At 47.9% G+C, this 24,227-nt stretch overlaps 1 protein-coding gene and 2 long non-coding RNA genes across 3 annotated transcripts in view; 1 reads left to right on the forward strand and 2 right to left on the reverse strand.

Moving 5' to 3' along the window:
• Positions 1-1,190: 1,190 nt before the first annotated feature.
• LOC137478816 (uncharacterized) lies at positions 1,191-2,601 on the forward strand. The gene is made up of 2 exons (XR_011001812.1): positions 1,191-2,354; positions 2,403-2,601. It is a non-coding gene; the product is annotated as an uncharacterized lncRNA (long non-coding RNA).
• Positions 2,602-2,734: 133 nt separating this feature from the next.
• CYP2J2 (cytochrome P450 family 2 subfamily J member 2) lies at positions 2,735-19,721 on the reverse strand. The gene is made up of 18 exons (XM_068199063.1): positions 19,283-19,721; positions 17,576-17,738; positions 16,785-16,925; positions 14,691-14,851; positions 13,716-13,892; positions 13,024-13,165; positions 12,260-12,447; positions 11,415-11,553; positions 10,780-10,944; positions 7,054-7,283; positions 6,387-6,549; positions 6,089-6,238; positions 5,407-5,567; positions 4,841-5,017; positions 4,450-4,585; positions 4,092-4,279; positions 3,508-3,646; positions 2,735-2,910 (listed from the first exon to the last, which is right to left on the reverse strand). The coding sequence occupies exons 1-18, from the start codon at positions 19,487-19,489 to the stop codon at positions 2,735-2,737; spliced, it is 3,003 nt and encodes a 1,000-aa protein (XP_068055164.1). The 5' UTR covers positions 19,490-19,721.
• A 733-nt stretch (positions 19,722-20,454) lies between these two features.
• LOC137478817 (uncharacterized) overlaps positions 20,455-24,227 on the reverse strand; it is a 45,158-nt gene continuing 41,385 nt past the window's right edge. The window contains exon 8 of the long non-coding RNA XR_011001814.1: positions 20,455-22,774. This is a non-coding gene — a long non-coding RNA (uncharacterized lncRNA). The remainder of the gene's footprint in view (positions 22,775-24,227) is intronic.

Genomic DNA, 24,227 nt, shown 5'->3' on the forward strand with positions numbered 1-24,227 from the left:
TTCTTCGGTGTCTTTATTCCAAGCCATGTATTTAATAGTCCCTAGATGCTGTTTCTGGGCAATGCACAACCTGGTTCTGCATGTTGGTACATTCACACCACCTAAAATACCCTGCTTCAGGACAGACTTGTATCATAATGAGGGTATGGATGTCATGAGTTGTGCTGCTCTCCTCTGCTGTTTCCAGTTCATGCCTCCCACCCAAAGCTGGTTCCCTCTGCGCAGCCCACAGACTGAGAGTTGGGCAAAGAGCCTTGTGAAGTGAAAAGATGAAACCCCTCTGCAGATGGGCTGTGAAGTGACCTCAGTAATTATTGCTGCTGAGGTAGGTGTGGGTCTCTGTCTGTTCTCAGCCCCACCCGAGAGGACACAGAGGACAGGTACAGCTCTGAATCATTGTTCTTGCTTTTATTGGGAAAAGAAAACTGTCTGCCCTGTCCATCCTGCTGTGCAGGGGATTTACGTGCTCCATTCTTAGTCCCATTGTCAGCTCTCAATCCCTGAGCACTACCCCCAGCCCAGAAGTGCTGTTGGTGAAGACTGGCAGCCTTCAGCCCTCCAGAGCGAAGATCCGAGGATGAGGAGCTGCGTTGATTCCCCAGCGTGCAAGGGCCTGTCCCAGAGGGTGAAGCCATTATGCAAGAACTGCTTGTCCTGCTTTCTGAGGCTGGACATAAAAACAGTTTCAGACACTGAAACCAAAATGTGCAGGTGTGTGCGGGAGAAGGGAAGGGGTGCTCAGCTGTGCAGGAAGCCTGAGCTGAGCTGCAGGATGTGTTCAGTCCTGACCCTGATTGCTTGCAGCTTTCTGGCAGCCCCTGAAGAGCCAAGCACTGCAGACGGAGTTCTGTGTGTTCAGGTGAGGGGTGTCCCTCCCTGGAAGAGGAATACAGGATTAAAGCCCTGAGTGCAAAGGAAAGGAGGAGCTGAGGTCAGCCTTGTATGGGAGATAGTTTAGGTGGAGGGGCAAAATATTCAAGAAGCCTTCTGAAATGCATTCTTTTTGAATTTAACTAACTGAACAGAGGCCTATGGAGGAAGCTTCTGGATAGAGCAGCAACTTGGGAAAGGAAATGGAAATCTGAGCACAGCACTGGTGGGGAAAAATGTACTACAAAACAGTCAGAGGACACCTGTGCACTGGAATTGTTTTGGGAGTAATGCTCACACTGCAGAAACTTACCATTCCAGGCATGCAGCCCACTTGTAGCCTTCCCCTTCATCTTCTCTCAGAGAAGGAAAAGAAAGGAGATCAGGTCTAGAAAGTCAAATGACTTTTTTGTTTCTGCTGGAAAGGGAGGTGTGAGAGCCCGTGCCAGCAGCAGGTTGGAGGGCAGCTGGCATGAGGAGAGGAGGGGGTGTCGGGCTGGGGCTGACCAGGTTCTCCCTAGGAGTGGGATGAGACAAGTGTGCATTTAATAAATGGACTGGTTTGTATCCCACCATGTGTCCTCATTTCTCCACCTTACTGGATCTGTGAAACAGCCTCAAGTACCAGGAACAGTAGCTCAGCCCAAACTCTTGTTTCCACTGGCACAGAAAATCAGAGCAGGTGGCAGAACCCCCCACCCAGCCAGTGCTGAAGGAGCTGTGCCAGAAGCTGTGTTCACCTGAGAGAAATTTGCTTCCTCTTAGAAGAGGTGAGCTCTACTCCAGGGAAAATTGAAAAGAGGAAAAGATTGCTCTCTTGCTCATTTCCTCAGCAGGAGAGCAGGAGCTGGAGGTGTGTGTTCCTGGTGCTGTGCTGATTTCCTGATTTCCCATCCTGTTCCTGGGAGCTGCAGCTTCTGCCTGGAGGTCTCAGCAGGCTCCTTGGGGTGCAGCTGTTTCCCAGTTCAGTGCATTTACTGGTGGTAACCATTGGTTGCCAACCTTGGGACTGTTTCATTGTGTAGATGATGGTTCAAAACAGTAATTTGTTGCTGTTGTTTTCCAAGGCACCCTGTTTCTCGTTAGACTGTTGAGTGCAGCTGAACCACATTGTGTGTTGCTGGAGCTCACCCCACTGCCCTCGGACACACCAGCCACTCTGTGATGCTGGGCAGGTAAACAGAGAGGATTTTGCATATTGTAATTCTAGCTGTGCTGCCAGGATCATTTTTTCCATCACTTCTGTAGGAATTGCCTTTGCTTTTACAGTGCCAACCTCCTGCAGTGCAGGGGAGAGACACAGGGCATGGCCAAAGCCTACAGTCTGTGCTGGACATGGCCTGCGTTGGTCTTCACTTTGCAAAACACTTCATGACAAAAATGCTTTGATAAAGATTTATTATGTATGAGACAAGTGTTATAGAGGGACTTTTTTTTTAGATAAGTACATATTAAGGAAATGTCAAATTAATACTTGTGTTAATGTTATAAAACAAAGGCTCATATTGCTCTCCCACTGTACCCAGCCACAGTGGGTGGCTCAACAGTGCAGTCTCTAAAGTGTCCCTCATTTTGCCAAGGTGAGCACTGGCCATCCCTCATAAAATTAGGAAATTCCCAAGCCCCTCATTAATTTACAGTGCCATAGGGCAAGCCTAATAAGGCCCTGGAAATTCCCAGGCTGATCCCATGAGCATCACACTATCATGGGATACAGAGTGCAAGGTCTAATTGTGGAAAAAAATGATTTTACAATTGCTTTGAAAGAAATAAACCACCCAGCCTCCCCCTAGAGCTGTCAAGGGCTTGTTTTCAGGACCCCTGACGAAGGATTTTCCATGTGAGGATGGTGGCCAAGGCTTTCCTAACGAGGTACTGCGCAGATCTTGTAGGGCTGTGGGGCCACTGCAATGCCTATCAAGGGCTGGAGGCTGAGTGTGGTGTCCGGGGGTGCTTGGAAGGTGAATTTCTGGAGCAGGGAGGTGAAGAACAGGAAGAGCTCGGAACGGGCCAGCAGCTCGCCCAGGCAGGCACGCTTCCCTGTGGAGACAGCAACCCACAGCATCCTCAGACTGAGCTTTTGCTGCTGAAAATGCTTCTGCCTGCCCTTAGGACCGTGGTCCAGCTGTGTTACCCCATTGCTGGGTGAGTTTTTCAACCCAAACCAAGCTTCCCAATAATACTTTGGCATTACAGCATGGTCTGCCCCCAAATTGCACTGCTTTTTACACACACACATGACCTGGGACAGCTCAGCAAAGAGAGCTACCAGAGATGTGTGGTGCTGGTGTGGAAAGCAGGTGCTAAAAGCAACTTCCCCATGGAAGCTGCTGGCTGGGGAACCCTGTGGTGGCAACAGGTCCAGCCGTGAGGGAGCAGAGCAATGGCCTCAGTGAAGGTGTTTCTAAGATCTCTGGAATTTACATGGTTTTTTATTCATCCTCATTTCTCTTCTGTGCATGTGAAAGACAGAAAAGGGCTCCAAGTGTGGTTGTGGTTCTTTGGGGAGGCAATGGGAGCATTTTGAGCAGCACCTCCAGGGTGCATCTGCCTTTTCCATTGCTGTTTTCCTTTCTCTCTCCACCCTGCAGCTGGAAACCCAAGCCCACATGTTCACCATAATTCAGCAAATCTTACCCAAAGAAAACGGTAGGAAATACTCGTTTTTCCAGAACTTCCCATCCTTCAGAAAATGCTCGGGGTTAAAAGTATTAGGGGTTTTCCACTCATTCTTGTCAAACAGCAGAGAGGATAAATTTGCCATTATACCAGTGCCCTAAGAGGAAAAAACAAAAATAAATCATACTTTCTCTGGCACTGACAGCAGGAGGGGCAGTTTTATCTTCCAGTCTCCTCTCCATGAAGAACATCCTTAAATTATTTTTGCATACTGAAATTATTTGTGCAACACCCCACTGCAGGCCCAGATTTTCTACTTCTTGTCTGTTTGGAGGTGCAGTTACATAACTGCATTTTCCCTCATCAGCATCGTTTTTATTGTTGTAATCTTGGGCCAAAGTCCCTGTAAGAGCTGGGATCTGTGCCTCAAAGGCATGTGTGGGAGTGTGACACTGTTCAGGGAACTGGATGGCAAAAATCCATGTTCAGCAGGAGTGAACTCTGGACAGGGCAGGGGCAGTGTCTGCACAGGAGGGACCTGGCCTGGCACTGTGCCTGGGGAGCTGGGAGCGTCCCTGGAGTCCCAGCACTCCGGAGTTTACTTTTGGGATGTAGTAGCCATCCACGTAGGTGTCCTCCGATGCAATTCTTGGCACATTGAAAGGGATAACGTTGCCTTTCCTCTGTACTTCATGGATGACAGCATTGGTGTAGTGGAGGTTGTTCCTGTCCTCCAGGGCTGGTGGCCGTGCCTGGCCGATGACCGCGTCGATCTCGGCTTGCACCCGGGCTGGGGAAAGAGCAGCAATGAGCCCAGGGGAAAAACCCTCGGAACAATACAAGGTTATTGCTGTAAAGGTCTGCCAAGGGACTTAGGTGAGTGTGGGGACACTCCCAACTGGTCTCTCACAAAGCTGTGAGGGATAAAAGCAAGGCAAAACACCTTTTTGTTAATTGTACCTTGAATTTCTGGGTGTGTGGCCATAAACAGCAAAGCCCAGCGGAGAGTTGAGGATGTGGTCTCGGTCCCAGCAAACATCAGGTCCAGTGAACAGGCTATGAGGTGTTCCTCCTGGAAGGTGTCACTGTCACGGTCCTTCAGGAGAAGGTGTGTTAGTAACACAGGAACAGTGAGGGTGTCCTGGCACCAGACTGGGTCCAGACCACAGCAAGGATTTTGGCAGATGCTGCTGACTCCTCACATCCCCATCCTGCTGATGCATGGCCTGAACCTCATGTCTGTCCCGAGCTCATAAAAGGCCACACAGGCAGCTCAGAGAATCTGGGTTTGTTTCCCATCCCTTCTGGTTTCTAGGCCCTACTCCAGGAGGGTTTTCTCCTCATTCCTGACCTTGGAGATCTCCAGCAGGTAGCTGTCGATGTAGTCCCGGCTCTCTGAGGGGTTCCAGTCCTCCTTGTGTTTGTTGATCTGCTCTTGCATAAATTTTTTCAATAACCTCCAGTTTTTAAAAATGGTATGGTGGGCTCCAGGTAAGTACTTCATTATAGATGGGAAACTGTTGTACAGCTTTGAACACAAAAGGAGAAAGACAAGTTGAATAAAGGACTTCAAAAACTCTTCTGACTTTAGCCTGTGATTGTACTTGCTGAATTTCTGGAGCTGGTGGAAACAGCTCAGCTCCAGAAGAGCAGAATTCTTATTATGAGGTAACATGTGTGTTACCCACTATTTCAGCGGGCAGGTTGGCAATCAGTGGGCAAGAAAAGTGATTTTGGGTGGGAGACAGCAACGTGAGCATGGCACAACTTAAACAGAAGGAAGAAAGAAATGACAGCCAAATCTACCCTGTGCAAAGGAATAGGGAATGACAACTTTGGTGATGACAACACTGTGACTTTTAAGGCTGACTCCAGAGAAGAAACTATGGCCCTGTGTTGGTGGCAGGAGGGTTGTACCTGGCTTGTGACGGCTCCGTGGAGGACAGTCGTTTCATACATCAGCTTCAGCAGTCTTTGGAAATCCTCATCATGGTATTCAAACCGATTGCCAAAGATGAGGGAGCAGATGACATTTGCAACAGCATTAGTGACTTTCAGCTGAGGGTTGAAAGGGTTCCCTGGAGAACAAAAAGATCAGTTCTCTTCCACTCTTCTCAGAAAAGAAGAAAACACACGTCAGAAGTAAAGTAGTCAAGAAATATGAATGAAATGAGTGGCCCCTAATGGGCACTGTCCTATGTCAGTGCTTTCCTGGGGTGCCTGGCTGACCCCATGTGCTGGCCAAGCTTAGCAGGACAACCCCAGTGGTCCCAGTTCAATCAGCTTATGGAGATGTTTGTTTACTTTGGAAAGCAAGGTCTGCAGGATGTCATTTGACTTCATTGGAAACATCAGCATTTATGCACACACAGTATTTCCCAGAGAGGAGTAGGCTGAAAGTGGGCTGTGAATAATGCTGTGGGTGTTGCCTGGCTGCATTCCCCAGCCAGTTAGAAGGCAAAGCACCTGTAGGAACGAGCAGGGATGCTGGCAGGGTTGTAGCATCGCTTGCAAGGTGCAGTATTTTCAGCATGCAGTGAAATTATAACAAGCCCTGCCAGTTCCTGCCTTCACAGCTGCTGAGGGCCATGGCACTCACCCTGTTCATCCCCAAACACATCCACGAGGTATCGGCACTCCTCCTGGATTCGCTCCTCCAGGCTCCTCTTCCCCAGGCCGAAGTTTCTGAGCGTGGTCAGGGTGAACCTCCTCTGTGCCTTCCACAGGTGCCCGATGGAGGAGATCAGTCCTGGCAGGAACACCCTCCGTGAGCCATGGCTGATCCCCCACCGAGGGAGGAAGGCTCCAGGGCTCTGCCTTGTCTCCAGCTGTCTCAGACTTCTGCAGGGTCAAGGCTTGGACCTCACAGCTGAGGCACATCTTGAGGGATAACTCACCGATTTTGCTGAAGATGTCCTTGTCGATGGGAATGTCAGGGCGGTCCATGAACTTGTCCCCTTGATTTACGAGCACTTCCTTCACCAGCCGCATCCCATTCACCATCACAAACTTCATGCTGCCCATGTGTATGCCGAAGACGTCACCATATCTTTGACTTAGCTGGGCGGGGGGGGCATAAATAAAAGGGGTTTTCATTTGCAATGAATGTTCCTAGTGAGACCAGGACACCCCTGTCAGGGAACATGGGTGAAGATAAGGGAAGAGTGGGAGGGGAGGCAGAATGTGTGCACTCTGTCTGAGGGCATAGTCTTTTATCTTTCCTCTTTTCCTGAATCAGTGATCAGGAGATGGTGTTAATTTGCCATAAATCAAGTAAACCTCACCAGGTTTGATTTTCCAGTCCAGTTTTTGTTTCACCCCATTCCAGCCCCCACTTGGACCTGCAGGGTTTGTACATCTGTGACTGCACCTGTGCAATTGTGCTGTGACCTTTGCCCGTGGAATCACTCCACCCTGCTTGTACTCAGGTAAATGTCACTGATGAGGGCAAGCCTGCCTGCCTTCACTACCTCTGGGGTTTGGGTTATCCCTTTCCCTGCATGGCCAGGGATGTGTAGCTGCAATCCCTCCATCCCTTCCCCATGCTGCTCACCACCTACGTACCCTCCGCACTGTGACCGCAGGATCTTTGAAGTCTAAGAGGTAGATGTGCCCCAGAAAGGGAAGGCGGAAGGGGGTGGGAGGGTAATTCTTTGGATTTCTGTTCTTCATGTAGTCTGCGATGAGCAGGAAGATGAAGAGAAAGATGAGGAATGTCTGAAGGGAGATGCTGTCCCGGAGGAAGTTCAGCATGGCTGGATGGTGGGGCTCTGCAGGGACGTGTCCCACAGCAGGTCAGGCAGGTTGAGCTCACAGGGCACCGCTGAGGCCCCCAGGGCCAGGGGGAGATGGGTGATGTGCTGGCAAAGCTGTGGGTGCAAACACAGGACAGCACGGAGTGGCTTTTTCTGCCTGCTCTCCAGGCTACATTCAGACTCCTGCTTTCCCAGCTTTCAGAAAGGATTAAACCACTTCCTGATTAAACTGAAACATTTCCTCCCATCTGATTTAAAACAAACCCACCACGAACCAGGACACCCCCAGCTTCCCCCTTCCCCTCCAGCCCCTCCTCAGTGCTTTACTAAACCCCAGTGCTCCATGCCCTTGTCTAAAGGACAGAAATGAGCTTTGTGGGATCGAGATTAAAACCTGGCAATTTCAGCATGCAGTTCCCACAAACCCATCTCACAGGATGACGCTGTGCCGTCCTTCCCAGGTGCCCTCACCGTGCTACGTCCCAGTTTCAGCTTCTCAGTGCCAGGGAGTCTCCAGCTGCTCCGAGGGCCTCGTGCTTTCCTTGTTTACAGCAGCTCATTCCCTGGTATGAGGAGTCCCGGGCCAAGCCCCAGGTCTCAGGGGATATCCGAGATAAGGTTGCAAAACCTTTCACAAATCATCTGACTCAGTTTCGTGTTTCCGTGTGTCTGGGTGACGTGGGCTGAAAGTAAACAGCTGTCCCAGAACTCAGTGGCTCCTAAGCACCAGCGTTTTCTGATCTCCACCAGACAAATGCAGGCAGAGCAGCTGGCTCTGGCCATGCCCTGAGCCCTCCAGCCATCCCTTCCCATTTGCCTTGTCCTTTGGGTCATAGCCCTCGGTGAAGCTGCTCCCAAAGCCCCACAGAGCTGATGAAGGTGCTGGGAAGCCGATGCAGATGCCCAGCTCTGCAGGCTGAGGCCCTTTGGTGGGAGCTGGCAGCAGAATGTGCCACATTTTCCCACCCAGGAGCAGCTCTGGGTTAGGGAGGTGTTCATGCACATGGACCATGTGGAATTTTGATGTGTTTGTTGTGTTTTGCTGTGAAAGAAGCGGGGAGCAGCAGCACTTTGCCCTTGCATCACATGGCTCTGTCATGGCCTCTTGCAGTCATCAGCTGCCACCTCCTGCTCTGGGGGATGTTTGGGGTTCCTTTTCTCTCTTTTAGGCTCATCAGTTGTGGCTGTTGGGATTGTCCAGTGCTGATGACAAGGCACAGAGGTGCAGCAGAGCCACTGTAGTGATGCCATACACATGTTCTCCATAACCTTACACTTGGGAAGCTGGAGAAGTCAAATCTCTGTTTTGCTGTGGAATTTTAAGGGCAGAGGACTGTTTTTGACAATATCTCTTTTCACCTCTGGCTTTTAAGCACACTTAGGCATGAGTCCCTGGAGATGCATGTGTTCGCCAGCAGTGACATGAGAAGGATCCACTTGAAAATTAAACAAATTCATGCCTCCTGCCTTTAAGGTATGGCACCATTACATTTAATTAAAAAAAAAAAAAAAAAAAAAAAAGACGAAGAAAAAAGAAGATGCCTTCAATCATTTATTCTTTCCAGGAGTAGGGGAGGAAACCCCAAAGTAATGAAGAAACACAAGTTGGAAATGAAAGAGGGAAGAGATTGATATTTATTTGCTAAGCCAGTGCAAATAATACAAGCTGTAGCCACAAGCCAGAGGTCAGACCTACAGCAGAACAAACACAAAAGTGGAGAGAAGCCAGTGCCTAGTCCCAAATTGCATTGAAGACTTCATAGGTGAAAAAAAGTCTCTTTTTTTCTTTTATGTTTTCTCTTTTACAAAGACAAAAACACAACATGGGAGCCTGTGACTGTGAAACAATAATTAAAAACGCAATAGGATTAAAGTGATCAGTCGGAAGGACAGCTCAGTGACAGAATCCCCGTGTGCCCGGCGTGGCAGGGATGTGATGTGCAGAGGACTCTCCCCTGTGGCATAAATCTGCCACTGCACAGGGATTGCTTTGTACCGCAGCAAAGCCGCTATTGCCGGGGACAGAGGAGAAAGCCAGTGGAAATGAAACTCGATGTAATCCTCTTTTCCTCTTAACTAGTCCGTATCCTACGTGGGTACCCACAAAAAAGTCACTTATGAGAGGTAAGAAGCAAAACAAAACAAAACCAAGAAGAATCTTTGCTGTGACTACAGTCCAAACTGAAGCACACAGGAGGCAGCACTTCTAAGCACAAATGCCTGGTCACATAAATGGAAAAATTCTCTACAAGTTGCACATTTAATTAATTAGTATCCAGAGAGGCCTGGCATAGGAAGAAGCTGTGTCCACCATGCAGGGCGCCCTGTCCCAGCCGCTCCCTCGGCCCCCGCTATGCCCATGCTGCTCACACACAGACACAAATCTTTGCCAGAAGCAGAGGGGAAGTGCTGAGTTCGTGACTTCCCACCACAAAGCCACTCTTCCAACACTTCCTTCCTGAGGGCCAGCTCTGATCTGCCACGGCACGACCCTTCCAGCACTCTGCTGTTCCCTTTCTGCTGCGCTTCAGGTGAACTGCCCCCCAGCAACCCCAGAGGATTAGTTTGTCGCAGCTTTTCTGATTTGTATTTTACTAGCACAAACCTTTTGCTTTTCTAATATTAAATTGCTGTATCATATTTTTATAGCCCTTCCAGACCTGCTGGAAGCACAGCTCCTTGTGCCATCCCACTTGGGTTGGGCTTTGGTAGAAGCAGCTTCTACTCCCATAATTAAAATTCCTATATGCTCTTTGAGATTAAAAAAAAAAAAAAAAGCTTGCTGCTGCTGCAGAGATCTCTGCTTAGATATTTTTTATCCCTGGAAGTGTCCAAGGCCAGGCTGGATGGGGGCTTGGAGCAACCTGATTTTGTGGAAGGTATCCCAGCCCATGGCAGAGAGGCTGATCTTTAAGGTCCCTTTCAAGCCAGACTATTCTTTGATTCTGTGATTTCCATCACACAGCAGCTATGTGCTGCTGCAGGGAGTGTCCACCACCCTGAGCCCAAGCCCAGCTGAGGCTCAGGATTGGCTGTGGCCACCTGAAAGTCCAAATTGGTGCTGAGTCATGAGTCCAGAGCTTGTGTCCAAGGCCAGCAGCTCTCTCTGAGCAGGGACACCTCAGGAGCCCTTGGCTATTTGGGTGCTGCAGCATTAGGGGCTGCTAAGCGGTGATGGACATATTCCCGATGGAAAAGTCAACATCAAACCATGCTTTTGCAGCCGGCTTGTTCCCTTCCTGGGAGTTGCTGACAGTGGAAATTAGGTGATAAGGCTTTTAAATCCATGCATTTTTGTCAGACTGGTAGCAGGGAGCAGGAATGAGGTGAAGGGATGAGCCACAAGGGTTGTGTTTGCGCAGCGTGCAGGATGTGGCCCTTGAACCCTTCCTCTACCACCCAGATGCTGGCGGGTGCTGGACCTCCAGGGCCCATCAATTCAGCCCAGCATCTCTGGGGTGGTCAGGAGAGGGGGATTTCCCAGTTTGTGAGGCTGCGGGGCACTGTGGGGCAGCCCCAGGCCTGGCTCAGTGGCGGGGCACGGCGCAGAACCGGAAGGGTTTGGGGCAGCGCGTGAGGCTGAGCGTGAAGGCGAAGGACAGCGCTGCTGGGGCCTGGAAGGTGAACTTCTGCAGCAGGGCCACGAAGAAGATGAAGAGCTCGGTCCTGGCGAGCTGCTCCCCGGGACAAGCCCTCTTGCCTGGAAAAGGAGCGCAAATAACCCGACAGAGTCCCGAGCGAGCTCCAGCCAGCTCTGAGCCTCCTCTGGGCCGCGCCGCCTTGCACAGGCTGCGGCAGCTTTTCTTCCCAGAAAGGTTAGGTGGCAATGTTCACCCACACAATCTGCTCAAACCTTCCCCAGAAGTTTACTGCCGAGCAAACTGCGCCTGTTCCGAGAGGCGAAGAGCGGAAACTGTCTGAACAACCCAGTTATGTAACTTGTGCAAGAAGAAAAAGCCTTATTTTTTTAATTATTTTTTTTATCCTGCAGTAACAAATTGATTTCCTCCCCTCTCCGAGCAGCCTCTATTAACTGTGACTGAGATTTTCACTGTGGGGATGGGCTGGAAGCTGGACAGGAGTGGTACCCCCTATTCTATAAGCAGTGTCTTGGGGAAAAAAATAAAAGCTTTGCAAAAGGAAAAGCTATCTCCCCATCCATCATCCTACCTGCAGAGAAGGGCAGAAAAGCCTCCCGCCTTCTGTACTGGCCGTTTTCCAGGAAATGTTCAGGATTAAAGGTGTCTGGAGTCTCCCACACGTTTTTGTCGAACATTATTGAAGTCAGGCTGGTCATCAGGGTGGTGCCCTGCGAGAGGTGGAGAAATGGGGCGATTACGCGGCAGAGAGGACCTGAGGTGTTGTCAGACTGGGCTATTATTAGCTCTGTAAACTACACAGTTTTAAGGGCAAAACAGGCTTTTTTCCCCCCTAAGCTAGGCATTTAAATGAGGGTGAAAGCCTGCAGGATTGTTCACTTCTGTGTGCCTTTACAGATCACTGAGCGTTGATCTGCATCCTGAGCTGCAGTAACAGGTGATGTTAATGCAAACCAACCTTAAAATTTGCTTTTCTAATTGCAGAACAGTGTGTGTGAAACAATACTCATTACCTGCCTTTCATCAAGTGCTACTAATTTTAATAGATGATTATTAATATTGTGTAGAATTAACAAACCCAAACTGTTTGTTTTCCTGTGTTTCCTCTATTCCCATAATGTGTTGAGGGTGTCTTTTACAAAATTTAAGGCATAAACCTTTTAAAATTGGCAAGTACAGCCAACACCATGAGGATCTCACAATTCTCCTCTGTAAGGACACAAGACCATAACAGCCCCACAGAATCCATCAGGAGGGCTCATATTTTCTAAATAATTGTGATATTTCTATAAGATCCTGCTGGCTGGTTCCCCTTCAGGTGAGATTCGGGGCTTGGGCCGTGAAGACCCTCCTCTGGTGGGATGAAGGCTGGTGGGATGAAGGCTGGTGGGATGAAGGCCAGTGGTCCCCACGCACTTTGGGCAGGTGAAAGCCGGCCAGGGTGGTGTCGCTGGTGGCCATGCGGGGCACCCCCAGTGGCACCACGTTGCCCATGCGCAGGACCTCGCTCAGCACGGCGCTGGTGTAGGGCATCTTCTCCTTGTCAGCCATCGAGGGCTGCCGGCACTGCCCGACCACGGCGTCGATCTCCTGCTGCACTTTCTCTACAGGGAGCAAAAAAAAAAAAAAAATCAAAATGCCCCTCTTCATAGAATGTTTAGGGTTGGAGAAGCCCTCTTAAATGATCAAGTCCGTATATTAAACCAGCACTGCCAGGCCACCTCCAACCCATGTCCCCAAGTGCCACATCCACACTCCTTTCGAACACTTCCAGGGTGATTGCACCACTCCCCTGTGCAGACTGTTCCAGGGCTGGACAACCTCTTCAGTGAAGAATTTTTCCCTAATATCCGACCTAAACCTCTCCTGGCACAACCTCAGGCCATTTCCCCTTGTCCAATCACTTGTTCCTTGGGAGAAGAGACTGACCCCCACCTGGTTGCACCCTCCTTTCAGGGACTTGTAGAGCACAAGAAGGTCCCCCCCTTGAGCCTCCTTTTTCTGGGCTAAACACTCCCAGTTCCCTCAACGGCTTATCCTCAGACTTGTCTTCAAAAGGCTCCCAAGAGGGTACCTGGGGCACAGGCATATCCAAGATGTGGCAGAGCTGGGATAACTCTGTTCCCTGAGGTTCCCTTACCTGATTTTGGGCTAAGCAAAGGACCCCTGAGTGGCCCTACCCTGAATGTGGGGGTACGCAGCCATGTAGAGCAGAGCCCAGCGGATGGCGGTCGCTGTTGTCTCAGTCCCAGTTAAGAACAGGTCCAAGGTGCAGCACAGCAGGTTTTCCTCATGGAAATAGGAGCTGGTGTCACCCTTAAACTTGGAAGAAAAACGTGGCAATGAAAGCTCTGGCTCTGGAGGGGATGCTTTTAACACCCAATCCAAAATCACCTGTGCGTAACTGAAGTCCTACTGCTCCTTTATTATCTACACCTGGGCTTGGAAATTTCCAGCCTTTATTTTCACTGGATTTCAAGCCCTATGGACTGTTTTGAAAGACACCCTGGTTGCTGTAGAGTGGCTCTTGAAAGCAGGTAGCATTTTTAAATGTCAAGTTTCACAATAGCAAACACAGGCGTGTGAGTGCTCACAGAAACATGAACATGTTCCCTGAGAGTCCTCCTACGCCGTGTGACAGAACGAAAAAGGGAAGAAGACAAAGTGTAAATCCTTTCAAATGGAAAAAAAAAAAAAAATCTGTATGTTTTCTAAGTGATCAGGCTTCTGCTGCTGCTAAAGTTTGATGTGGCAGAGGTAGGGAGGGAAAGGCAATGTGTGAGGCAAGAGCTCCCCTGACAAAACAGCCCTGAATCTTCTCTGCTCATTCTATGGGTTAATCTTTAGGTGGTTTTAGTTATTTACTTCCTACCTTTTCTATTTCCTTCAGGTAACAGTCAATATAATCTCCTGCCTCGGACTGGTCTAAATCCTCCTTGTGCTTTGCAATCACTCCTTTCACAAAATATTGAAGTTTCTCCCAGTGCCTGAAGATTTTCCTGAAGGGTCCTGGCAACCATCTCATGATCAAAGGAAAAGCATTATAGAGCTGGTAAGAAATCAAACAGAGCAAAAGAACATTTTTTGAGTTAGAAAAGAGCAGGTATCATAGTTGAGAGGATGAGACTCTCAATTAATTTACTAACTCTACTTGCTACCGTGAAAAAAATCATCCTTGCTATAACAGTCCACTTGTACAAATTTACTTACACAGGTGTAAACAAGTGCAAACAAGATAAGAACTGGACAGATATTTTCTGCTGATAAAGTTTTCAAATACTGAGTGGCCAAAGCTGCCCCCTAATGTGAGGTGGCCACAGGTGAGGTGGATGCAGATGAGTCCCTTAGTGTCCCCATGGAGGGGACAGAGATCAGAACATGGTGTGTGGCCACGCAGAAAATACATCACCAAATCCACCTATTTTGTTTCTAAACCTGGAATCTCTATTTTTTTCATAAATAGAAGTGGTTTAAGAAACTGGTTGGGATATGGGTATGGGAAAAGATAGGAATTTTCACAGTGTTACTAGTTCTTCTTTTTGTAGAAAAATACTCTTTTAAGGTTTTCCTGTTGTTCTTTGGTTATATCAGGCATAAGATTGGTTTCACAATCCTGTAGTGGAATTTTTTCCTCCATTTTCTCCCAATAATTTTAACTTATTTCCTTTCTTTCCTGATAGACTTTGTGTATAAATCCAATCTAATGCAAAAAAATTCTGCAGGTCATTTTCCTTTAAACATGGCTCTTTTTCTACAGGAAAAGGCAGATTACACCAGTGCCTTAGAAACCCCAGTTTCTGAGCTGTTACATGCAGCTGAAGCTGGAAAAACATCCAAGTGGCTTTACCTGGCCCCAGAAACTTCCGATGAGCAGCAGCGTTTCAGCCAGGGAGTGCAGCAGTTCCTGGAAACGGTTGTCATGGTAGTCAAAGCGGTTCCCAAAAGTTATGGAACAGATGATGTTCGAAACAGCACTATTAATTTTGTAATGAGGGTCAAAGGGTTGTCCTGGAGGAAAGAAAAGGAAAGGAAACTGCCTGAAGGGAGGTTGTGGCCAGGTGGGGCTTGGTCTTGTCTCCCAAGGAACAAGGGATAAGAGGAAACAGCCACAAGTTGTGCCAGAGGAGATTTTGACTGGATATGAGGGAAAATATCTTCATTTGAAAGGATGGCAGGCTTTGGAAGGGGCTGCCCAGGGCAGTGGTGGAGTCACCATTCCTGGAGTGTTTGAAAGGTGTGTGGATGTGGCACTTGGGCCCATGGTTTAGTGGTGAACACAGCAGTGCTGGGTTAATATTTGGACTCAATGTACTTAAGGATCTTTTCCAACATAAATATTTCCATGATTCTATGATCCTAAAGACAGCTTTCATTCTTTTTTCCTGTTCAGTCTCAGTCAAAACCATGTTCTCTACCAGATCCACAGCTGTGAATCAGGGTGAGACCTGCTTCTCACCCACGGTGGTGCTCAGATTTCACCCCATGTTCTGGGGTACCCACCACCCCCATCACCTCCAGCATCCCACTGGAACCTGGATACCGTGGGCCAGGACATCCCATCCTGTGTCCAGCCCGGGCTGCTGGCAGGCAGTGGCATTAGCACTGACCTGCCCAAGCAGGGTCTGAAGCATTTTCCAGGGAAAAAAACCAGCAGCATGCCATGCTATGGCTGTCAACTTTGCCTGCTCCAACTGGTGTTTGGTGCCAATTTTAAACACCAGGAGAGCGTCCCTCAAAGCTTCGCCCAGGGCTGGGAGCCCAGGACAACCACACTGCGAAAAATACCATTGCCCTGGGCTTTAGTTGTCCACCATGAAGAAATCAAGGGAGCTGGAGGAGAGAGAGGAGAGGGTTGCAGATCTCTGTGGCCACCTGTGAACCCCAGCAATAGCTCATGTGGCCCATAGAGCTCATTTATAAAGTGAAGTGTGATGTGATGCTTGTCACATCTGTGTTCCCTGAGAGAGCTGCTGAGCAGAGACCTTCATCTCCTTGGGCACATTTCAACAGCTTGGAGAGCCACTTGCTGTGACAAGAGACTGATCTCAGTGACAAGCCCAGTCCAGCCCTGAGATGCTGTTGAACATCACTTTGAAATGCAAGGCACTCCTCACAGCACTGCTGATCTCTTCACTCTTCAAGAAAGTAATTAAACTGGGCTGGTGCTCAGATATTAGAGTGATGGACATGATCACTATCTGTCATTACTAATGGGAAGAAAGGCCCAAACCAGCAGCTTAATTAGTTTATTGATTAGGACTATAGAAGACTATAATCAATTGGCAACATGGAGTATTTGGCCTGTTCAGTGCAACAGCAATTAAAATGGAGCAAGTTTAGTATATAATTTCACAATTCCTTTTTAGATCTTTCTTGTTTACTATATATAGCTCCATAGAATTAGCTCAACCCCATCTGCTTCTATTTAAAGCTGAAGTGCAACATCACCCATGTACCAACATACAAATTATTCTTACAAATATCCCTCTGGCAGTTTTTAAAAGCTGGACCATAAAAGAGCAAGGCACACGCTTCATCTGTGTGTGATACAAAAGGAAAGCCTGACTAAACAAGTTTTAAAATACTTTGCAAAGCCAAGGACAAGCAGAGGTTAACTAAGCCTCTGAGTGGAAGTGCCTGATAGCAGGAGAGCTGCGTTTATTCCTTTGCAGAATGCATGAGACACTTCCTTAGCCATGTAAACACTCATGTTTTAATAACCACCTAGTATATATTTGCTTAATATTAATAAGGAACAACTAAAATAGGAGGCCTGAGGTCTAAAATAAGTGCTAAGGCCAAAGTCTGGAAGTGTAAGATCGAGATTTGAGCTGTTGAAGAAATGTTTTGCACGTTTGGAGCTGTGCTGGGGTAAGAGTTTTACTTCTCATCATTCATTTAGCTGGAAGCTCTGAGCACAGTGCTGTGCATTAACCCCCACCTTTCTCCTCCTCAATTGTCTCCACGAGGTACCGACTCTCCTCTTGCACTTTTTCCTCAAAATTTACAGCAAGGCTTTTCAGTGTTGCTAAAGCAAACTTTCTTTGCTGCCTCCATATGTGCCCGTTGGATGATATGAGCCCTGTAGGTGGAAAAAACAGGTGAACAAGCCTCTCTCTGGGTCATTTTTGAGTGTTAGGATTCTGAAACGGCCATTCATCATGGGCAAAAACCCCAAACCAAGGCAAAAAAAGCTCGTGGATGTGGAAAAGGCTACGGTTTTGCCTGGGAATTAAAATTCAAGAGTAATTGGCTTATGTTAAAGATCTAGTTTTATGGATTTGCTTTAATCTGCTACTTTGTCACTTTGCGTGGGAAAAAAAGGTGTAAGCCAAAATACTCTGAGTACTATCACGCTGTTGGCAGAGCTGCAAGCAGGAGCACCCCGTCTCTGGAGCTGTGTGCAGCCCAGGCAGGAAAAGTAAAGGAGAAATGAAAACCAAGGGGAAACGCTGCAAGTGTATCGATCTTCAGAGAGCTTGCTGATATCTCCTCTTTCATTAAAGATATCTCCTCTTTCATTAAAATCTGGTTTTGAGCCCATCCTCATCCCTAAATTGCACAGAGATTAAAACATACCCCTGTGAGATTATTAGTATTCCTGCCTTCCCCTGTGCAGGCTTTCACAGGTGCAGCTCACAAGGGTTGAATTCAACCTGTTTCTTTCCATCGAACAGTTATCATTCCAAAGAGATGAAAGCTTTGTCCCAAAATCCTGGTAGCTGTGCTTACCAAAGCCTCTAAATATTTCTTGGAGGAGTGGAATATTTGGCCGATCAGCAAATGTTTCAGCCTGGTGGACAAGAGCTTCTCTCACCATCTGGTACCCGTTGACCACCACGAATGTCAGACTTCCAAACTGCACGCTGAAGATGTTCCCGTACCGACCCGTAAGCTGAAAGAGAGCCCATTGTCCTCTGAGAATAGGAAGATGGGGATTTTCAAAACTCACCAGGCCAAGACCTTGAACAGGGAAATCTGACTTTAAATTTAACCCTGCTTGAAGCAAAGAGACTTCAGAGGAACCCAAACCCAAGCATGCAGGTCCCATCCAATCTCAGCTACTCCATGAAGGCTGGAGAAGGCACAAAAAGGGCTGGAGAGCTGTAGTGTGGGAGAGATGGATTGCTTGTATCTGTTATTTAGTGTGACCTGGGCTCGACCAGGTGTTTACATCAGTTTGGCTTGTAAGAGGAATGTAATTTGCTTTGTAAATGATGAGCATCTGCTCTGTCCCCTCCTGTCCCACCACCCGGGTCACCACACTCAGGCTCTTCCTGCTGAGGGCAAAGCATGACAAATTATCCCTTTCATCAACTTTTTGTCTAGAGTCGTGTGGTTTCTTCTCCAGCTCTCCCATTTAGACAGGAGCTCTAACTGCTTATTGCTAGACACTTACTTCTAATTTTAAGCCTGACTGCATTTATGGCCAAATTGCAGCCATTTTCCTTGCATGGACTTTGCTGGCATTAGTGTCTCCTCTGAGATGTATAAGGGTAAAGGGGGGGATCATATCTTCTCTCTGTCAAGGAGCTCATCCTCTTCTTAGAATGAATCTACATGAAAGGACACACAGGGTCACCCCACACTGCTGTGGTGACTCGTGAAACCAGCCTGGGAACAAATGGGTGTCTCAGTCATTGTGTGTTTGTAAATAAATGGGATTAATTTTCATAATAACTGTGTATATTGACAAACTATCCTAAATTCACTGCCTCAGCCTTCCCCGAGGATTCCCTCAGGGACCACCCATGCTGGTGGCCTGAGAACACCCAGGGCAGACAGGCTCCTGTCAGTCTGAAGCAAAAGGAAGAGACAAATAGTCACCAGAAAGGGTTTTTGCAGTCAGCATGTCAGAACTTCTTCCACCTTTTCAGAGAGGAATACTTAGCATGTATAAAATCTCTCTCTTTTTGTCTCTGGTGGGAGCCAAAGATGTGGAAACCTTTCCAGAGAGATCACTGCCTCTTTCTGCAACATAGAAGAAGCACAGGACATAACTCAGGATTTTAAATGCTTCTTTCAGATGTGATGGGGTGAACTGTTGGCTTCTGAGCAAAGACAATGACAGGACAATTTTCAGAGGTGATCTCCAAACAGTTCAGCTGTCACACAGCACTTTTCACCTGTCCCCCAGCCTGGCCCAGCCCTTCTGAGTCCTTTCTGGTGTCCAGAAGGAAATGGTCACAATCAGATGGGAAGAAAAAGGAGGAACATATAGGTCTTCCCCCTTTATGGATATTTCCCATTGGACAATCCTACTCCCCTGGAAGAGGAGGTGATGGTGAGAGATAAAACCAAGAAGGGTCATCTATTTCATGTGGTTATTATATACCCAGCTCTGCAGAGGCTGCTCTTGCTGCTTCTCAGCGTGGTGGTAGTAAGAGTCGTGGAAGGGTAAGATATTGTTAGTAGGGAAAATGTCCATGGAGCTCTTACCTTCTGCAGTGCAAGATGGAGGGGCTGCTTAAAGTCCACAAAGGTTCCCACGAGAGGAAAGAGCTGCGGCCCTGGAGGGAAATTCCTGGGTCGTCTCTTTTTCACTAGGTCAATAATCAAAAGAGATATGACCAGAACCACCAAGAGCATCCAACTGTTCAGCTTTTTCAAGAGAGACACCAAATCAGGCCAAAACTGAAGCTCCATCTTGGCTGATGAACTCGCAGGTTTTCATCCCAGGAAGGGACTTGATTCTGGTGTTACATTTGCTAAAACAGGAGTAAGCAACGACTGGAGAAGAAACACAAAAAAGCTAAAATGCTGATAGCTGACTGGAAGCTGCTTTTCCATATACAGCTTCTGCCAGACCACCTGCTGAATAACTAACTTTAAACACCAGGATCTCCAAAAACAACCCTGAAACTTCACAACATTTGGCCAAACAAAAGCAATCTTGCAAACCTTTAGCTTTACATCTCTGTCAACTGCCTAATTTCCTTCCTCCCTTTTGCCTTGAACAAGGGGCTCCTTTATATGGACACCCCGCTGGGATTATCAGCACAGCAAACATTCGAGGTGAGGTGAAAGCAGCTTATGGGCCCGATCACATGTGGTGGGCGTCGCGTAGTTTCAGGGATGGTGAGGCATCTGAGGTGATGGACACCACACAAGTGGCTGAGGGGCTGATCCTGTTAAGTGCTAAGCACCATCTGCATGGGCTGGGTGCCTTCAGTGCCCACCAAAGCCTTCCTGGCTTCGCCGGGGCCGTCAGGGGAGGTTCAGATGAGGGAAGAACTGCAGGGGCCCAGGGCTCTCCCAGCCACACAAATGAGAGTTAAAGGAGCTTAATTTCAAGAGTGAGAACATAGGCTCATGTGCTTGCCATGGGATTGGAACTTATGCATTTAAATCTCCTGGGTTTTCCGAAAATCTCCTTTGAATAAAGCTTCACACTGTCCTGGGGGAAGGCTGCAGTGGACTGACAGTGACCTCTATGACTTGGAATGAATCTTCTGTCACCTGCTGATATTCAGCTACAACTTGGTCTCAGCTCTTTTTTTTTTTTTTTTTTTCTCCTTTTACAAAATTTACTTTTACAAAGAAGCTAAATTTGTACTAAAGCAAAACTATAAAGAATGAGTTTTCAAATTAATTGCCTAGAACTTAATGTGAGAAATTCCGAAGGATGGTCAGTTTTTACTGCCACTGAATCCTATGATGGTTTGGGGTGAATGGGAATTTAATATGAAAAATTCTGAAGGATGGTCATTTTTTGCTGCCATAGAATCCTGTGATGGTTTGGGTTGAATGGGAACTTAAAGATCCTCTGCTTCCAACCTCCTGCCATGGGCAGGGATGCTGTGTCTTCAGCTTTAAAGAAAACTTTTATTTTTAAGGAAAAAAAAGTGCAGCTTTTCATAAGAAACAATAATTGGAAAAAAAAATCTGGTATTCTCTAGTCTTTCACCATTTTAAAAAGCTTTGCTGTCCCTGTCTTTCATTATCTTAGAAGCAGGCTATTTGACAGACCTGCACCTTGGCTATGGCAGGAGTCTTTTTTAGGGGCAAAAGTTATCTGCCACCCAACCCTTCTTGCTTTGAAATATTATTTACAGCTTCCTAGATGGCATTAGGCAGCAAACGGGGAGCAGCAATGAGAGAAACATCTCACATCCCTTGTGTACAAAGCACATTTTGCATGTCCCCATAGCACAGCTGTGAGCAGCAGTGGTTGGATGTGCTGTGCTTCTCCTCATGCCGGCGCACCCACGGTGCTCCTGCACCATTTGCGTCCACGCACCTCTTCCAGCCTTCCTGGTGTGGCAAGCCAAGCCTGGCTTACCAGAGGCTAAATCAGGATAGCAGGCTCGTGCTCCTCATCCTGGCACCAGGGAGATGACTTGGTTGGTGGAGGTGTCAGCCTACAGCATGCTCAGAGGGACTGTGATGATAAGGCGTCAACTTCTGCTAGCCCAGTTTCACTCCTCTGTTCCTCGCTGTGCCATATGATTTGTCAGCATGCACAGAGTGCAGATCCCTCTACCACTTGTGGCTGCTGTGAATCGGGCTACGTGCAAAGCCAAGGTGTTAATGTGTTCTTCTGGGTGGTGTTGTGGGGGTGGGCGCATCGTGGTTGACAGGAGAAATGTTATTTTTAGCAGGAGGAGCACATTCTGCATGTACTCACATGTGTCTTGTCAGTCAGAAACCTCAAGTCTATTCCTTTGCCTTGAAGCTTCACATGTCCAAATGCATCCCCTCACAAAGTTCTTAACACGCCAGATCTACAGAGAATTATGGAAGAGCCTTCCAGTATTACCAGGGCTCTCCTAACCTTGGCAGACAATAACATCAGCGTGTTATCAAACTGTGGCAATTCTATTTTGGGTCCCAGGCTTTAATCAACCCAGTTCTCAGCACGTGGTGATGTTCAATTCCCCAAAGCACTGAGGAGGTCACGTCGCTGTGGCACGTGGGCAGTGCAAAGGTTGTTGGACAACGCCAATCTCTGCAGTGTTGGCGAGATCCTTATCTGTAAGATCCTGGTCACCTGCAGGATGAACCTGTCCCTCTGGCCAGCACCATGAATGCTGGAACACTGGTCTTCTGCAGATCAAATAACGCAAATTTGAATTCATAGGAGGATGTGCACCCACACATCTAGTAGGGAACAGGATGTAGACCCACCTTCCCCCAGTTTCTCCTCGAATACCTCCCCTGATGCCAGTACACAGCTTTTGACCACCTCACCTGAGCTCAAGGATACCACACAGATAAATTGTGCCATATTGCATGGACACACACACATCACTGCTTGAATATTAAGGCATCTTGAACAGCCAAGAGACAGAAATTGGCCCATATGCTTTGTACCTTCTTCCCTGGCTAGATGTCTAACTGTGTGCAGAAGGTTTTGAAACACAAAGAGAAACATTCTGTTAAAAATGCAATTACCATTTGTTTTTCAAGATATAGTATCCCATTATTTTTTCCAGAGAAGTGAAATTCAATAAGGTTACAACAGAATGTAGTCCAACAGTTACCGTACTTTCAGAGCATTATTTAAGCTACAGAATTTCTTAATGATTAGAAACATATGTAGGAAAAATCACATGCAAAATGAGAATGACTGGAGACAATTTTCCCCCAAAACACTTTTTTTTAGGCAAGTAACAGCTCATCCACCACTGTTGTTCCATCCATCATGTTGGAGGTGTGAGACTCCCATCCACCCAGGGAGCCGCGAGCCTAGGTCGCGTCAGCAAACAGGCTCAGCAAAGTCCAAGGACCCATCCTGATTTCCAGCAAAGAATATTTTGCTGTTTCTCTCCTCTTCATGTCAGACCCAAGGAAGTGAGGCTGTTTTCACCACGGGCAAGCTCTTGAACAGCAGCGACCACCCTGATGTCTGTCTTAATGCCACATCCCAGAAGGTTTTCACACAGGTGCAGCTGCTGTTTCATGGTCCAGCACAGGTGAGTCTTCATGAACCTAGAGTCAATGACAGATTGGGACACTCATTTCCTTTCAGGATTTACTTTACTGGATCAAATGAAATCTACAGAGGATTTGTAGATTTCAGAAAGTCAGGAATGGAGAGTGCTGGAGCACCCAAACCTCCTGGGGTAAACTCGGGAAAGCCATGGTTGAACTCACTTCCTAGGCTGAAGTTCCCCACTTGGGGTGATGTCACTGGGACATAAGGGCTCCCATATATCCCAGACTTTGGCTTCAATGCCCTGAATCAGGAAGCCAAGTCCATATTTACTGCTCTGTGTGTGTGGTGAATACTGAAGTGCTGCCAATTTTGCATCTTCTCTTTCTCCTCCCTCACCCAGACTAGGTGCAAGTAATGTCTAGGTTTTCCTGGGACCGTGGACCTCTCACCTGTAACCTCCCAGCTACAACATTTCCAGTGCTCATTAGAGCTCCAAGTCAGGGAGCTGTCACCAGGAATGGGCAAACTGAAGCATTATGTGCCTAAACCAAGTGGTGTGAGCAGACCTACAGTGTCTGCCTGTGCCATCTGGGAAGGATCCCAGAAGATGGGATGCTCAGTCCCCTTCTGTTAGAGTCCAAAATGTCCCTTTTCTGCTGTAGAAGCCAGTTGTGAAGGGATTACATTCAGACTTCAGCCAGATAATTAAATGCAGTTAGCAGAAAGTGCTGCAGGGAGCCCTCCCTATGCCCCCTGACCCTGGATCACCCTTGGCTTTTTGGTCCAACATTTTATTCCCTTCGCACCCGGGAGCTGCGCCGTCGTTGCCAGCGCCGCCCCGCTGGCACATCCCGTCCGGATGCACCGAGTCAGATTTGGGGGTGCCGGGTGCTTCCCCCGGGGGCCGCGCCCGCGGCAGCGCCAGAGGCAGCGCCCACCCTCCCCTGGCACAGCTCTCCCACCGTCTGCCGCAGCCTGGCATCGCCGGGGCTGCAACCCGGGCTGTTCCGCATCCTCCGGCTCCCCGTAAACCTCGGGAAAACTCTCCCATCTAAGGCGCACCTTTTCAGTATTCACAGAGAAGAGTACAGTCACATATTCCTCTCAAAGCCACAAGGACTTGACTAGAGCTAAAATGTCATTTATGTACATATCACAAGCGTTTTTCTAGGCACAGATGTCTTTCTGGTGCCAATATGCTGTTTATGTACTTATCTGTCACAAGCACATGTCTACATACATATGCCCTGCTGGCAGAGGCACAGAGCATTTTGAAACTCTTATTAGACTGCTAATGAATAATACGCATACAAAGGAGAAAACAGAAGGTGGGTCTATCAGGAACAGCCTCTTTCTTAACTACCTTTTAATTGTAGGAGAGGAAGAAAAGAGATGAATTTTGATATGTTGGCATCTGTGAAGGCCTGCTTAGCAGCATCCAACGCCATCATTTTAAAAGTGGATTTTTCACAGGTTTGGGTATTTTGGGGGGAGGGGAGGATTTTT

This window comes from Anomalospiza imberbis, chromosome 9 (genome assembly GCF_031753505.1).
Source record: "Anomalospiza imberbis isolate Cuckoo-Finch-1a 21T00152 chromosome 9, ASM3175350v1, whole genome shotgun sequence".
Classification (NCBI taxonomy): Eukaryota; Metazoa; Chordata; class Aves; order Passeriformes; family Viduidae; genus Anomalospiza; species Anomalospiza imberbis.

What these genes read in the sequence shown, in the direction of transcription:
- CYP2J2 (XM_068199063.1), bottom strand. Translation starts at nt 19,489, where the DNA reads ATGGAGCTTCAGTTTTGGCCTGATTTGGTGTCTCTCTTGAAAAAGCTG. An exon ending in TCGGAAGTTTCTGGGGCCAG is followed by an intron (nt 13,893 to 14,690) that starts GTAAAGCCACTT and finishes ATTTCTTACCAG; the next exon opens with CTCTATAATGCTTTTCCTTT. An exon ending in TGTGTTTGGGGATGAACAGG is followed by an intron (nt 5,568 to 6,088) that starts GTGAGTGCCATG and finishes TTTGTTCTCCAG; the next exon opens with GGAACCCTTTCAACCCTCAG.